A 16,814-nucleotide genomic window follows, 5' to 3' on the forward strand; every position below is an offset into this window, starting at 1 on the left:
CCCAGCTCCGGCCCCAGACTAAACTCGGGCCGCGTCTGCTCGCTCCAGGCCGTACTATGACAGGGCAATTCAGGTGGACCACAGGCGAACCTGGTTCACTCACCTACTTGGTAGAGCCGACCCTCGGGTGAAAAAATAGTAATGTGGCGGTCAAAACCGGCGCTGGAACCACGGGACATCTCGGTAGAAGCACTACTTCAAACACAATCCCTGGGTCCCGTAGCTCCCGCACCAGGCGTACAAGCACCTCCCGGAAGTTGCAGCGACTGCTTCCGGGGTATCAGCCGCATTTCTTCCGCTCTTGCACGCCAAACTCATGGCTCTGGAGCCAGTTCAAGTTCTGAGCTCTGAGGCCCCGCCCCCAACGGGGGTGGTGGATGGAGGGCGGGGTGACTTCCAAGGTGTGCGCCTGCGCCAAGCCGGCCTCTTGAGGGGATTGAAGAGGTGAAACTTGGGTCGTGGCGGTTTCAGGCTTTCATCTGGAGAATGAATTGACAATAGCAAGGACGAAAAGCCTTCCTGGGGGCCCAGAATAGTGATTTGGCTATCAATGTGACCTAAATAGTCCGTGTAATTAACAAGTCTCTTACATGCATCATGTGTCTGGTCAGACTGCTGGCTTGCCTTCTTCCTAACCTCTTTTACCCTCCACTTTGGTTCCTATTACGGGGCAAACAGGTTGTAGCTGCAGTAGCTGCAGCAGCTGCAGCTGTTAAAGTTAGGCACTGAAGGAAGCGGGTTCAAGTAGCCGCTGGAAAGAACATTATTTTCTGACAGCCAGGCAAGATCTTCCTTTGGCCAGCAGCCCCGACAATTTTTAGTCTTTTTTTTTTTTTTTTTTCGGGACGGAATTTCGCCCTTGTTGCCCAGGCTGGAGTGCAATGGCGCGATCTTGTCTCACTGCAACCTCCCCATCCCGGGTTCAACCGATTCTCCTGTACCAGCCTCCCGAGTAGCTGGGATTACAGGCGTGCGCCACCACGCCCGGCTAATTTTGTATTTTTAGTAGAGGCAGGGTTTCACCATGTTGGTCAGGCAGCTCTCGAACTGCTGAGCCCAAGTGATCCACCTGCCTCGGCCTCCCAAAGTGCTGGGATTACAGGCGTGAGCCACTGTGCCCGGCCAACTTTTAGTCTTGAAAGTGGAACTCCAGCCTGGTCAACATAGGAAGGCCCCGTCTCTAAAAAATAAAATAAAATTAGCTGGGCGTGGTGGCGCACGCCAGTAGTCCCAGCCACTCGGGGAGCTAAGGTGGGAGGATGGCTTGAGCCCAGGAGATCCAGGCTGCAGTGAGCTATGATCACGCCACTGCACTCCAGCCTGGGCGACAGAGAAGATCTATCTCAAAAAAAAAAAAAAAGAAAGAAAGAAAAGAAAGTGGAACTGAGGTTGAAATACGGGTAATGTGGAATGAGGTTAAGCACCCTTGATTAATACTGAACTAGAGCTGAAGAGATGGGGCTTATGGCAGCTAGTGTTGCATGGATTAATGAGAGTAATTCCAAGCTGGCGAGGTAGCTCTCAGAGAACAGCAGGTGGCTTTTCAAATCGCAAATTTGTGCCTCTTTTGACTTTCCCCAAGGCACACTCCTATTTAATGAATATAAAATGCAAAACATAATGTTAGAATAGTTGTTTTTCTCCCCAGATACAGATGGTTTGTGTACAAAGAAGGCAAGATACACTAATGTTTGTGGCACTGTAATGCCTGCTGTATTACTGAAGTAGGGATTCTTACCTCTTTAATGTATTTCCTGAACTCACTTTCTATTTTAAAGGAAAAATGTTCTAAGACCCTCAGAAGGGAATTCCAGTTTCTCAAGAGTGTTTTTAAAAATTAATTTCAATTTTATTAATCTAAAAAATCCAAAACTGAAACATGGTTAAGAAAACGGTAAATGCATACAGCATATCTGGCACAAAGGGTACTTTCCAGGACTGGCTAGTTCCCAAGTGGACTGATCAAAGTTTTCCCTTGCTTCTGGTTCAGGTCCCTACTCTCAGGACCAACTCCTCTTGACCTTTTGAAGACTTTTGTCTTCTCAGACTCTGAAAGAGCCTGGTATACTGTAATTCCTACTGTTTGCCTGCATAGTCATAGTTAGAGTTCTTGGTAAGGCTGCTAGGAGGATGAACTTAGTCCCACAGCCTCAACAGCTAGCTCTATGCTGGTGTGCCCCAAATTTAGGTGTCTAGCTGGACCCTTCTCTGGAGCTGAATCTTCTCTAATTACCAATGGGATATTTTTCACATCAAGACATATGGCACCTCAAAATCGCACATGTTTAAAAGAGAACTCCTTATCTCCTCTACTCCCTCTCAAGTCAATTCCCGCCCCTTGTACCACATTTTCCAAGTCTTCAGAGCCAAAACTTTGCAGTAGTATTAATTCCCTTATACTTCCCCCCTCTGTCTTCATTTGTTCCTGCTCTGTTATTCTGGCTTTTTTTTTTTTTTGAAATGGGGTATTGCTTTGTCACCCGGACAAGTACAGTGGCATGATCTCTGCAGCCTTGAACACCTACCTGTGCTCAAGTGATCCGATGGCCTCAGCCTCCCAAGTAGCTGGGACTGCAGCTGCACACCAACACTCCTAGCTAGTTTTAAAAAAATTTTTTAGAGACTAGGTTTCACTGTATTGTCCAGGCCAGCCTCAAACTCCAGGCCTGGAGGGATCCTTTGGCCTTAGCCTCCTGAGTATCTTTTTTCTGTTATATAATTCATAAATTTAGGCTAGGTATGGTGGCTCACACCTGTAATCCCAGCACTTTGGGAGGCTGAGGTGGGTGGATCATTTGAGGTCAGGAGTTAAAGACCACTCTCGCCAACATGGTGAAACCCCATCTCTACTAAAAATACAAAAATTAGCCATGGATTAACGGTGTGCACCTGTAATCCCAGCTACTCAGGAGAGGTTGAGGCAGGAGAATTGCTTGAGCCTGGAGGTGGGGGTTGCAGTGAGCTGAGATCGTGCCACTGCACTCCAGTCTGGGCAATAGAGTGAGACCCTGTCTCAAAAAAAAAAAAAAATCATAAATGTATTCACTGTTTATTGTCCCTCATTCCCACCTCCAATTTAACCTCTGCGATGGCAAGGATTTTTGTTTTGTTCACTGATACAGCTCAGGCAACTTCAACAATAACCAGCATATATTAAGTGCTCAATAAATATTAGTTGAATGAATGAATCCCTTATGGCATGGGAGTTAGGAGTTCATCCTTTTTTATTTGCATCTGAATTTAAATTCCATTTGTGACAGTTACTAGTTGGTATCAAACTCCTACGCTTAAGCCAGGAGTGTCCAATCTTTTGGCTTCCCTGGGCCACATTGGAAGAATAATTGTCTTGAGCCACACATAAACTACACTAACACTAATGATAACTGATGGGCTAAAAAAAAATTGCAAAAAAATCTCATCATGTTTTAAGAATGTTTACAAATTTGTGTTGGGCCACACTGAAAGACATCCTGGGCCACATGCGGCCCGCAGGTCATGGGTTGGACAAGCTTGGCTTAAGCAATCCTCCTGCCTTGGCCTCCCAAAGTGCTGGGATTACAGGTGTGAGCCAGCATGTCTGGGCTGTGATGGGATATTTCGAATCACACATATCACACACCCTGCGGTCTATGAGAATTATTTCACACATTCAAACAAATCTTCATCCCCTCTTGTGATATTTAAGCTGGGCACAGGATTTTGGATGGTGTATATATTTTAATACTCGTAAGGACACTTCCTGGAAGAAATCAACTTCATTTTCAACACAAACATAAATTGAAAGCTAGGATTAAAAATCAGGCTCCTTGAGGGTGGTGGCCACATCTGTTTTTGTTGTTGTTGTTGGCTTATTTTTCGAGATGGAGTCTCGCTTTGTTGCCTAGGCTGGAGTGCAGTGGCGCGATCTGGGCTCATTGCAACTTCTGCCTCCTGGGTTCAAGTGATTCTCATGCCTGAGCCTCCCAAGAAGCTGGAATTACAGGCATGCACCACCACACCTGGTTAATTTTTGTATTTTTAGTAGAGACAGGGTTTTGCCATGTTGGCCAGTTTGGTCTCAAACTCCTGGCCTCAAGTGATCCGCCTACCTCAGCCTCCCAAAATGCTGGGATTACAGGCATGAGCCACCATGCCCAACTAGCCACATCTGTTTTGTTTACCAGTGTATCCTCAATACCAAACAGTGCCTAGCCTGAGGTAAGCACTCAGATAATTTGTTGAATATGCATTCTCACTGTTTAGGTTTTCTATTATGTTTGTTTTTCTTTATTCAAAAAGATATCTCAGTAAATGAGAGATCCAAATTTCAAGACCCTAAAAGGTCAGAGATTTTATATTAGAATTTGAGATGTTTCCACATAGGCAAATGAATTCCTCTGGGAAATCTTTCAGAAAGACAAAACCTTTGCCAATTCCATCACAAAGGGAAATCCCCTGGAAGCTGACTTCATGAATATGTGCCATCGGGCTCCAGGCAGCAGCTAAACTACTCACTCAGGTGGACTTTCCCCTGGGTGAGGGAGCTTTCAGAAATGTCTGGGTACCAATACTGCAGCTCTAACACAAGCCTGGGTGGCAGACTTGCTGTGTCTGTGTGGAAAGTTTGATCTTCCTCTCTGTGGGGCCATCAACTTAGGCTTTTTGAAATGACTTTCTGGTTTTTTGAAAAAATTTAGAGATGACTTGACATCTCGTGAGTCTTGGAAAATCTCCTGGGGGCCTCCATTTGGCAAGGCCCACATTCTCCCCTGGGGGTGGAGGTAGGTGGAAGGTAAGGGTTACCCACAAGGCAAAGGTAGAAAGTGGCAGCGTAGATTCCCAGAGACTGCAGACATGCTGAATCACATGGTGTTTAAAGGCAAGATAAGAATGCAGCCCTTAGCTTAAGGTGCTCTGCCGGCAGTTTTAGTGAGCCAGGGAATAGAAAAATGAAGGCTATCTGTGTTTCTATATGATATTAGTAGGTGTTGAAACACAGTGCCCTGTGAGTTGGCCACTTGCAATACACATCTTAGGGGAGTCTCCCGATGTTAAGGGGCCCCAAAGGACAGCTGTAGCAAGGACAGAGCTAGGGATGTAGCAGTTCTGGGTAAAGAAAGATGTAGGATTCTGCCCAGCTCTCTGGCCAGATTTTCACTAATTCAGAGCTTCCTCCCTGAGGAGAAGAACCTGGCTCTTTATCTTTCCCTTTTTTATCTTTCTCAGATCCTTCAGTTCTTCCTGCACCCCAGTAGCTATGGTTTGCTACCTAGGACTTCAGTCATTCTGGATGAGTGTTGGAGAAGGAGAAAAGAGTATGAAATTTCTCTACTCTAGTTCTGTAATTTATGGGTAAAGGATAAATGTCGATCAGTGACAGACTGGATTAAGAAACTGTGGCACATACACACCATGGAATACTATGCAGCCATAAAAAAGGATAAGTTCGTGTCCTTTGTAGGGACATGGATGCAGCTGGAAACCATCATTCTCAGCAAACTATTGCAAGAACAGAAAACTAAACACCGCATGTTCTCACTCATAGATGGGAATTGAACAATGAGATTACTTGGACTCTGGAAGGGGAACATCACACACCGGGGCCTATTATGGGGAGGGGGGAGCGGGGAGGGATGGCATTGGGAGTCATACCTGATGTAAATGATGAGTTGATGGGTGCCAACGAGTTGATGGGTGCAGCACACCAACATGGCACAAGTATACATATGTAACAAACCTGCACGTTGTGCACATGTACTCTAGAACTTAAATTAAAAAATTAAAAAAAAAACAGAAAAAAATTTATGGGTAAAGGAAAGGGACAAATGGAGCACCAAATGTGGTTTAAGGTGTGACTTCTGTGACTTACATGAGGCAACTTACATGAGGTTATGCTTCTCATAAGCCCTTCAAACCCCTTCAAACCCTTCAAAGCCCTTCAAACCCTAGATTCCAATAAAGCAACACTCCTCTGCCCCCTTGTCCGTGATATCTAGTGTGGTTCTTCTACCCTCTGGTACCAATGGTGGATGCAATACAGTGTTTAGCAAGATAGCAGTCACACAACTATCATTATTTCCCTTCTGTGCCATCCCCTTATTAACCAGTCAATGTGGTTCTGTGCCTGGATTCTCTCAGCCATTCCTCAAAATAAATGCTGTCCTTTGGTTTGGAGGGAATAAACTTGTATCACTTCAACCCAAAGGACATTTAAATACAACTATGCATGAACCCCTCTATAGAGCCAAAACCTTTAGCTTTTCAGTTCACCCTTGTTTTTAGCTATAATAACTTCAGTATTACCCTCTTACGACTTTTGATGTTTCTCGTTTTTCCAAGCTCTGCCTTAAATGAGAACCTGATGCTCAGCTTCTTGTTTCTGGAAGCCAAGGACTTCGAAAAACACTGAGAATTCTCATGGGTCTCCCCGCAATACTAGAAGAAACAGCGGAAGACCCCAGCTGGTTTGGGCTTAACCGTTGGTGGTTTTTAACATACAGCTTCCCCTTAGGCATGTTAACACAGGAAGCCCTTCATAGCTTGAGAGAACAGCAAAAGTTCCACTGAAAAATAAGATGGGGAAGGGTGGGAGAAGGGAACGGTCATATCGTGAACTTTGAAAATGGCCAGGTTCTGCTCTGTCAGCAGCACTGGGTTTGAATCTGAGCCTTGCCACAGATTACTTGGTGACCATGATCTCAGTTTCTTCTCTCAAACAGGTGAGTATGCTGTACCCACTTTAAGAGCATAGAGTCCACTACGGTGAAATTAAGCCACCTACTATTTGACTGGAACTCAGCTTCTTTGTGAAAGAAGGGGGCACACTGATGAATAAGGCCTGAATTGTCGGCTATTTCGCTTTAATCTATCCCTAGTAAAGAATGAAACCAAACAGATACTGCATGGGCCTGCACTGCATGGGCCTGCACTGCATGGGCCTGCACTGCACACTGCTATTATTCAGAAGTGAAACTCACTGTCTTAATTTGGAAAACAGCTAATTCTTACCTCACACACATGCAGCCTCACCCATTAATGTTGATGGGGGATGGAAGTGCAAGATCAATTATTTCATGGTGCCTCCCTACATCTTGGAATCTTTATGAATTTTATTTAGACTTTATTCACTCTATTCCCCACCCCCACCCCCAGCTCCTGAGGGTGGGGAACGGGAGGTGCAGAGATTGGCCAGTCACTAAGTGAGTCAAGAACAGAGAGGAAATAAGACTCAACAGCCTTCCCTTTAGCCTAGAGACACTTCCTCTTCCTTGAGGTTTCCTAATTGGCTTACTCTAATTCCTATTTTCTTACCACAAAATTAAGTCATCTGTGATGCTCAGAATGAACCAAATTCTCTTGAGGGTAATTGGAGAGAGGGAGAGAGAAAATGCAAATGAATGAGGTTTCTGATCATTTTGACCAATATTTTCAGCCACTAATTTAGAAACTAGTTCTTGAGAGTCCAGTTATTGATAGAAAAGCAAGAGTGTGCTACAGTTTTTTTTTTTTCTTTTTTCTTTTTTGATAGAGTTTTGCTCTGTCACCCTGGCTAGAGTGCAGTGGTACGATCTTGGCTCACTGCAACCTTTGCCTCCCAGGTGATCCTCCCACTTCAGCCTCCCAAGTAGCTGGGACTACAGGCACGCACCACCATGCTTGGCTGATTTTTATTTTTTTGTAGAGATAATGTCTCACTATATTGCCCAGGCTGGTCTTGAACTCCTGGGCTTAAGCGATCCTCCTGCCTCGACCTCCCAAAGTGCTGGGATTACAGTCATCACACCTGACTCCTGTTTTATTTTCTACTTGCTTTTGAATGACTTGATGAACCTCAGCTGAGATGCTCAAACTTCACTCTAAATGTATTTCATCCATAATGGCGAAACAAAGGCAAGTTCCAAAAATCAACCACAGACAGCAGATTTAGGCACTGAAACATTCCAAAGATTAAAAACTCTGGGATGATGTCTTACAAGTACATAGCAAGAGGCCAGGTGCGGTGGCTCACGCCTGTAATTCCAGCACTTTGGGAGGCCGAGGCGGGCGGATCACGAGGGCAGCAGATCGAGACCATCCTGGCTAACACGGTGAAACCCCGTCTCTACTAAAAATACAAAAAATTAGCCGGGCGTGGTGGCGGGCATCTGTAGTCCCAGCTACTCGGGAGGCTGAAGCAGGAGAATGGCGTGAACCCGGGAGGCGGAGCTTGCAGTGAGCGGAGATCGGGCCACTGCACTCCAGCCTGGACGAAAGAGTGAGACTCCATCTCAAAAAAAAAACAAAAACAAGTACATAGTAAGTTTTATTTGTTACCACAGTACCATGTACAGAGTAGAAGTCTAATGAATAAACCTTTAATTCACTGAATATATCATATGATTATAGAGGATGGCACTGAGAAGTTATTATTTTTTGAGGATCAGTGAGGTGTCAGACACCACAGATTAAGTTCCCACTTAGCCAGCTCACACACAAAATACCAAGGAGCAAGAGGGGAATTCACTTAAAGGAGAAGTAGGCATTAGAGGTAAAAATCAGGAAGACATTTTCAAACAACTTCTCCAAAGTAATTCAACATTTACTGAGCCCCCTCTTTGGGCAAGAAGCTGGGCTAGCTGCTCTGGGAGACACACAGATGAACCTGATGGCATCCCCACCAGAGTTCCGTGGGGAAGACGAAACATGAGTGAAAGCAAAGCTAACATGAAGCAGTCTGTAGTACATGAGGAAATGTGTAACAGCAGCACAGATGAGAAAATGACCTTATATGCTCATGGGCCAGAGGGAATGTAAGACTACCTGTTGGAAGATGCATGTCCAAGCTCAGCTTAGGACAGGGAGAACTCTTAACAAGTGTGTTAAGAGCAATGTTAGAAGCAATGTGGTAGGTACTACAATGCAACATGGAATGGGAGTGGCATAAATAAACAGAGGAAGAAGAAAAGAGCCTGTGTTTAGGGCAAGTTAGGCAATGGCCTAACTTAATTAGGACACAAAAAATGTTTTGGATTATGGTACAAATGAAAGGAGCTGGCCTTGGATACTAAGCTAAGGAATTTATGCTCTATCTAGTTGGAAGGCTATGGGGAGACATTTAATGTTTTTGAGCAAGGAGAGTGGCCAAGACTAGAATTATGCTTTGGGAAGATAAACCTGGTAGCTGTATTTATGAGGAACTGTCACTGGAGACGTCAGCCAGGAGGCTATTGATAATAGACCAAGTAAAAGTTTTTGAAGGTCTGAACTGGGGTAAGTAGCAATAGGAATGGAAAGGAGAGATTATCTGCAAGAAATTTTTAAAGGCTGGATGCGGTGGCTCATGCCTATTTATAATCCCAGCACTTTGGGAGGCCAAGTTGGGAGGATTGCTTGAGCCCAGGAGTTTGAGACCAGCTTGGGCATCGTGGCAAAACCCTGTATCTACAAAAAAATAAATTAACCAGGTATGGTGGTGTCCACCTTATAGGGTGCGTGCCAATGGTCCCAGTTACTCGGGAGGCTGAGGCAGGATAACTGTTTGAGCCCAGGAGGTCAAGGCTGCAGTGAGCTATGATTGCATCATGGCACTCCAGCCTGGGCAACAGAGTGAGACCCCATCTCCTAAAAAAAAAAAAAAAGTTCTAGTCTAATATCCTATTACACCTATTGTAAAAATTTTAGACTATGCAGAAGATGAAGTAAAAATCATCCACAACCCAACATCCAGAGATATCTATTAACATTGTAGAATCAATGAAATGTTATTCCTTCCAGACATTCTCCTCCAAGTATTTTCTTTCTTTCTCTCTCTCTCTTTTTTTTTTTTGTAGAGATAGGGGTCTCCCTGTGTTGCCCAGGCTGGTCTTGTACTCCTGGGCTCAAAAGATTCTCCCACCTCAGCCTTCCAAAGTCTTAGGATTACAGGTGTGACCCACCACACTTGACCAGCCGAGTATTTTCTTTCCTTCATTTAAAAAATGGGATCTTACTAGACATACCATTTTGGAGCTGCTTTTTCATTGACTCTATGCCAAGGTACAAAGTATCAGCGGGGCACAGTGGCTCACACCTGTAATCCCAGCACTTTGGGAGGTGAAGGTGAATGGAACACCTGAGGTTAGGAGTTTGAGACCAGCCTGGCCAACATGGTGAAACCCCGTCTCCACTAAAAAATACAAGAAAATACTCCACTAAAAATTAGCCGAGTGTGGTGGCATGTGCCTGTAGTCCCAGCTACTTGGGAGGCTGAGGAAGGAGAATCGCTTGAGCCCGGGAAGCAGAGGTTGCAGTGAGCCGAGATCTTTCCTTTGCACTCTAGCCTGACCCTGTGGGGTCTCACTCTGTTGCCCAGGCTGGAGTGCAATGGCTCAATCTTGGCTCACTGCAACCTCTGCCTCCCAGGCTCAAGCAATCCTCCTACCTCAGCCTTCTGAGTAGCCGAGATGACAGACACATGCCACCGTGCCCAGCTAATTTTTGTCTTTTTTGTGGAGATGGGAGGAATCTCACCAGGCTGCCCAGGCTGGTCTTGAACTCTTGGACGCAAGAAATCCTCCTGCCTTGACCTCCCAAAGTACAAAGTATCATTTTAATCATTGTAATGTTAAAAGTTATGTTTAGGTTAGGTGCAATGGCTCATTTCTATAATCCCAGAGCTCTGGAAAGCTGAGATAAGTGGATTGCTTGAGGCCAGGAGTTTAAGACCAGCCTAGGAAACATAGTGAGACCCTGTCGCTAAATTTTTTTTTTTTTTTAATTTACAAGTAGGTTAGAAAATTATCTGGGGGTGGTAGAGCGTGCCAGTACTACCAGCTACTCAGGAGGCTGAGGCAGGAGGATTGCTTGAGCCCAGGAGGTCAAGGCTGCAGTGAGTCATGATCACACTGCACTGTACTACAGCCTGGGTGACAGCAGGACCTTGTCTCAAAAAATAAAAAATTAAACTATCGTTATTTACTTCTTCCCTTATTTTGAATAATTACTTCCAATTTCATTATTGTCAATTACACTATGAATAAGCTGTTTTCAAAGTGGTTCAGTTTGAGTGTCTCAGGTGAAGCTGCTCAGATGCAAATGTGGAATTGGAAAGAAACCGGTGATAGAGATGACGCCTTCTTTTGAGAAAGTTGCTATGAAACTGTCCCTGGGGAAGCACAGTTTTGTCCAGTCAGAAGCCTAAAGGTATTTATAAGTAAATGGGAAAGAGCTGGAGGAAAAGGATTAACTGAGAACAAGATCCCAATTCAGCAAGAAGGAACAGCATGGAAGTAGGTGGAAAAAGTAACCTAGGGCCGGGAGTAGTGGCTGATGCCTGTAATCCTAGCACCTTGAGAGGCCAAGGCAGGAGGATTGATAGAGACCAAGAGTTCAAGGCCAACCTGATCCTGTCTCTATTTTATAATTAAAAAAAATTTTTTTTTTCTTTTTAAAGTAATCTAGGAAAGACAAGGAAGAAAAGATCCAGGAGAGGAAAATTATTGGAAAAGGCAAACATTGATGAAGAGGTTCGTAACAGATGGCTTTTAGTTTCTGGTTAAGTCTGCTGAGCCTGAGAATGATGAGACTGACTCAGGACTTGGACTCACGGGTGTCGTTTTATTACTATTGTTTATATAATTGTGGAGCTCATTGAGGCCCTTACTTCTCAAATTATAGTCTGCAGCACTGGCATCACGAGGTATGTCAGATCTGAATCAGAACTGCCATTTTGAGTGGGATCCCCAGGTGATTCTATGCCCATTAAATTTGAGAAGCACTGTGATGGCCCATCTTCCCCACTTAACAGAAAAGGAAATGAACGCTCCAGGAGATTAGCTGCTTGCAACTTACTTTTGCAGAGTTAAGACTGCAAAGGTTGGGAGAGCTCCTTCAGGAAATTAATGGGAATTTCATGACTTTTCTAGCAATACTATGGTATATAGGAGTGGAGAACGTGGAATGGTCTGTGGTTACTCAAAATAAGGTTTAGAATTGAAAAGATGATCAAAGGAGGTAAAAAGTATGAAAGAATTTGCACTGCTATTGAAGCCATCACTCTCATTAATGCTTTGACAGGCAGGGTAGGGAGAAAGGCAAGCAAAGTCAGATGAGAAAGGGCAATAGAGGCTTCCTAGGTGAGGAAGGGATATGTCCAAGAACAGGTCAATGGGAATTTAACCCAATGGTGGTTGGGTTAAAGGAGTGGGGCAGGTAAGGAGGCTGTGGACAAGATGAGGAACTTGAAAGTTTACAATCCTGAAACTAATCAAAAAGGTTGGCCATCTCATAGGGAGCCAAAAATCACAAAATCAGTTAAGCGTGGTTGTGCGTGCCTGTAATCCCGGCTACTTGGGAGGCTGAGGCAGGAGGATCGCTTGAGCCTAGGAGTTTGAGGCTGCAGTGAGCTATGACCACACCTGTGAATAGCTACTGCACTGCAGCCCGAGCAACACAGTGAGACTCCATTTCTAGAACAAACAACAACAACAAATCATGAGACTGGAGTTAAGAAACAATGAGATCAGGCTGGGTGCGGTGGCTAATGCCTGTAATCCCAGCACTTTGGGAGGCCAAGGTGGGCTGATCACTCGAGGTCAGGAGTTCAAGACCAGCTTGGCCAACATGATGAAATCCTCTCTCTACTAAAAATACAAAAATTAGCTGGGCATGGTGGTGCGTGCCTGTAATCTCAGCTACTCGGGAGGCTGAGGCATAAGAATCGCTTGACTCCGGGAGATAGAGGTTGCAGTGAGCTGAGATCACACCACTGCACTCCAGCCTAGGTGACAGAGTGAGACTCCAACTCAAGAAAAAAAAAAAAGAAAAGAAACAATGAGACCAAAATGTGGATGGAGTTGGAATCTCTGGTGATACTGGTAGTGGGAGTGGAAGAAAAGCACATTTTTTTTTTTTCTGTATTTTTAGCAGAGACGGGGTTTTGCCATGTTGGCCAGCCTGGCCTCGAACTCCTGACCTCAGGTGATCCACCTGCCTCGGCCTCCCAAAAGGCTGGGATTACAGGAGTGAGCCGCCATGCCAGGCCGAAAAGTACATTCTCATAACATGTATAACGTACAAACTAATCAATACTGATTTCCTCACATAAACTTCCCTTGGTGTGTTGATGAACGAAGAGTTACATGATTTGCTTTAAAAAATAAAAAGTTCTTTATCTGTGTAAAGCAGCAATTGTTCCTTAGATGTTCTCTTCAAAAACACGGTCTGACCAGAGTTTACTTTTTTAGGAGTTGGAGATCAGAGGGCCTGAATTAGAAAAGACCCATTACATCAAGGATTTGACCACTCCTACCAGAATAGCACTAAGTGCCAAAGGACGTGACCCTTAATTTGAGCCAATAGCTATTATCAGGGTTCAGCTTCTGTGAATACAGATTCCCTTCTGAATAAAGCAAGCCTTGAGTAGAAATTTGTGAGTATACAGCTATGCAAGTAGTAGTTGATGGTGTCCAGCAATGCTCTAGTTTAAGGTGGCTGCCCCTTTTTATGAATTTACATTATTAATTATTAGAATACATGAGGCCGAGTGCGGTGGCTCACACCTGTAATCCCAGCACTTTGGGAGGCTGAGGTGGGTGGATCACCTGAGGTCTGGAGTTCGAGACTAGCCTGACCAACATGGAGAAACTCTGTCTCTACTAAAAATACAAAATTAGCTGAGCATAGTAGCGCATGCCTGTAATCCCAGCTACTCGGGAGGCTGAGGCAGAAGAATTGCTTGAACCAGGGAGGCAGAGGTTGCAGTGAGCCGAGATCACGCCATTGCACTCCAGCCTGGGCAACAAGAGCAAAACTCCATCTCACACAAACACACAAAAAGAATACATGAGGATGAAGTGACTATAATAACGGGGAAAATTTTTCATTTTCTGTCAGGTGAAAAAAAACATGTTACGAAAGAGTTCATAGAGAATAAGTATACATGTATAGAAAAATAAAAAATGAGTATATATGTATAGAAAAATATATACGTATAACAATAGCAATAGACTGTCCAGTCATGGAACACAGGACAGAAAAAAAAGCAGGTTTGGATTCTAGAGCAAGGTCATTGAAAAGAGGAATAAAATATAAGAATGATTTATTTTCAAAGAATCAGTAATATAAGTACACCTAAGCAACAAGTCTGGGTGAGGGACTTACCTCTCCGAAGACCTGCCATAGCCACCTCCAAAGGAAGCTACTTCACAAGGTGGAGGCTCCATCCCATTCTCCCAGCTTAGGACACTACCCTGCTCCAGCAGGGCCACATGGATGGAATTGTCAGGGAATTCCATTGGTATCCTATTGGATACTGACATTCTCTGTTCTGATGCAGTCATAGAAAGCACAAGAAACCTCTTTTATTTATTTATTTATTTATTTATTTATTTATTTATTTATTTATTTATTTATTTTTGAGATGGAGTCTTGCTCTGTCATCAGGCTGGAGTACAGTGGTGCAATCTCAGCTCACTACAACCTCCGCCTCCCGGGTTCAAGCAATTCTCCTGCCTCAGCCTCCTGAGTAGCTGGAACTACAGGTGCACACCACCACGCTCAGCTAATTTTTGTATTTTTAGTAGAGGCGGGGTTTCATCGTATTGGCCAGGATGGTCTCAATGTCTTGACCTCAGGTGATCCGCCCGCCTCGGCCTTCCAAAGTGCTGGGATTACAGACATGAGTCACCGCGCCTGGCCAGGAAATCTCTTTTAATAGTAGACTTTAACTATTTAGATGTGAACTGAAATTGTTATCTATATAATGTTCTAGTCTATCTGAGAGTGATGAGGCAACCTGACCTGGTCTCATTAAAATGAATTAATGTTTAACATATTCAAAATTAAAGCCCCTACTAATGATTTCTTAAGTATTTGCTTCTTGGGCTGGCTTTTAGCACTGAAGAGATGAGTGGGGTAGTCATTTTAATGTGCTCGATATTAACTCTCTACATCAAATTTCTTGTCAGAAGTTACCAAAAAAAACCTTCCCATGTTACTGCTATTTATAACAAATTATCACGATTATCATAATAACTCAATCCATTAGATAGGAGTATACTTCTGAGGGCACTCTGGTAGCAAAACAAACTATTTTTAGCTGCCATCAGTGACTAGATAATTGTCTTCCTGTTTATTTCAATTACCACTTAAAAGCAAGTTGTGTATGTAGTAGAGCCTCTAGAAGCACTCGTCAGATCAAATAATGGCAAAAAATGAAACAAAACAAAACAAAACAAAACAAAAAAACCAAAAACAAAAAACTAAACTTGGGGAGACAGAATGTCAGGAAATCATGAAAAAGTATAAATGGAGATGATGAAAGAAAATTAAAGATTATTTCTCAAATTTTATTACATTTATTCATCTGTGTTCCTGTCTCTGGTATTTTCATCCTGTTATTTTCTATGGCTTCCTCTATGCAGAGCTCTAAATGGAACTTCCTTTGTTTATTTAGCATAGACTTAAGCAGACTGCTTGTCACTGGCCAGGACTGTGCAGGTAAAAGCTGGTCCTATATCCTTTCTGCTCACTCCTAAGTGCCTTCTACAAATTTCCTTTCTTATTCTTGCTCCCCTCCTGCCTCCTGTAGGGCTGCTGGACTATAGAGATGCCTCATTTCAGGCTGTGCCGGGTGGCTCACGCCTGTAATACCAGTACTTTGGGAGGCTGAGGTGGGTGGATCACCTGAGGCCAAGAGTTTGAGAGCAACCAGGGCAACATGGTGAAACCCTGTCTCTACTAAAAAAGGAAAAATCAGCCGGGCGTCATGGCGCGTGCCTGTAATTCCAGCTGCCCGAGAGGCAGAGGCATGAGAATTGCTTGAACCCAGGAGGCAGAAGTTGCAGTGAACCGAGATCATACCGTTGCACTCCAGCCTAGATAAAAGATCAAGACTCTGTCTCAAAACAAAAACAAAACGGTGAGAAATCTGCTAGAGGACCAAGGAAGCAGTAATTATATTTAAGTACAGACTTGAGGAGAAAATTAATTGCATATGAAGAACAAGCCACCTCAGATGAGGTAGTCCCAACAGAGCCCTGAGAGAATAAACTCAGCCTTCTCCCTTGAGATTTTCTTTTCACTGGGTCTGAGAACAGCAGGAGGAAAAGAGTATAAATTCAGAATGCCAGGGGGAAGCACAAAGTATTTTAGAAATACTTTTAAGTGGCAAAGTCAATGCTCTTTCAAATCCTTCATTGTTCACAACTGATTTTAAAGATACTAACAATTTAAGAGTACAGCTTTTAAAGTAATTTCTTCTCGTGGTGTCCAGGAACTTGCTTGACAGGTAGCTTTTTTTTTCACTCAAATGATCAGAACACAAATGGGCAGCCTAAGTGTCTGGTTCCAGGGCTTCCTTCAGGGAATCCCTGCACTCCTCAAGGTCACTGTGGCAGCATAACTTACTCTGAGCAACCCTACACTGGTTCCCCACTCCTGGACAAGGGACCGATGTACCTCAGTTTATCTCAAGCAGAAGTTAGGGTTTCCTTTTTTTTTTTTTTTTTTTGAAACGGAGTCTTGCTCTGTCGCCCAGGCTGGAGTGCAGTGGCCGGATCTTGGCTCACTGCAAACTCCGCCTCCCGGGTTTATGCCATTCTCCTGCCTCAGCCTCCCGAGTAGCTGGGACTACAGACGCCCGCCACCACGCCTGGCTATTTTTTTGTATTTTTTACTAGAGACGGGGTTTCACCGGGTTAGCCAGGATGGTCTTGATCTCCTGACCTCGTGATCCGCCCGTCTCGGCCTCCCAAAGTGCTGGGATTACAGGCTTGAACCACCGCGCCCGGCCTAGGGTTTTGTTTCTAAATGGTATTAGAGTTGTTTTAAAATGTAATTTCTCTACCACAATGTTCTATACTGGTGAGCCATTCAGG

The 16,814-nt window shown here is 44.1% G+C and overlaps 1 protein-coding gene across 1 annotated transcript in view; it reads right to left on the bottom strand.

Annotated features, from left to right (window-relative positions):
• Positions 1–14,258, bottom strand: part of PSMA6 (proteasome (prosome, macropain) subunit, alpha type, 6) — a 51,856-nt gene extending 37,598 nt beyond the window's left edge. The window contains exon 1 of the mRNA XM_011995040.1: positions 14,098–14,258. Within this exon, the coding sequence (XP_011850430.1) occupies positions 14,098–14,116 (19 nt within the window). The 5' untranslated portion in view covers positions 14,117–14,258. The remainder of the gene's footprint in view (positions 1–14,097) is intronic.
• Between the last annotated feature and the right edge of the window lie 2,556 nt (positions 14,259–16,814).

Source organism: Mandrillus leucophaeus, unplaced genomic scaffold (assembly GCF_000951045.1).
Source record: "Mandrillus leucophaeus isolate KB7577 unplaced genomic scaffold, Mleu.le_1.0 Scaffold467, whole genome shotgun sequence".
NCBI classification, from domain to species: domain Eukaryota; kingdom Metazoa; phylum Chordata; class Mammalia; order Primates; family Cercopithecidae; genus Mandrillus; species Mandrillus leucophaeus.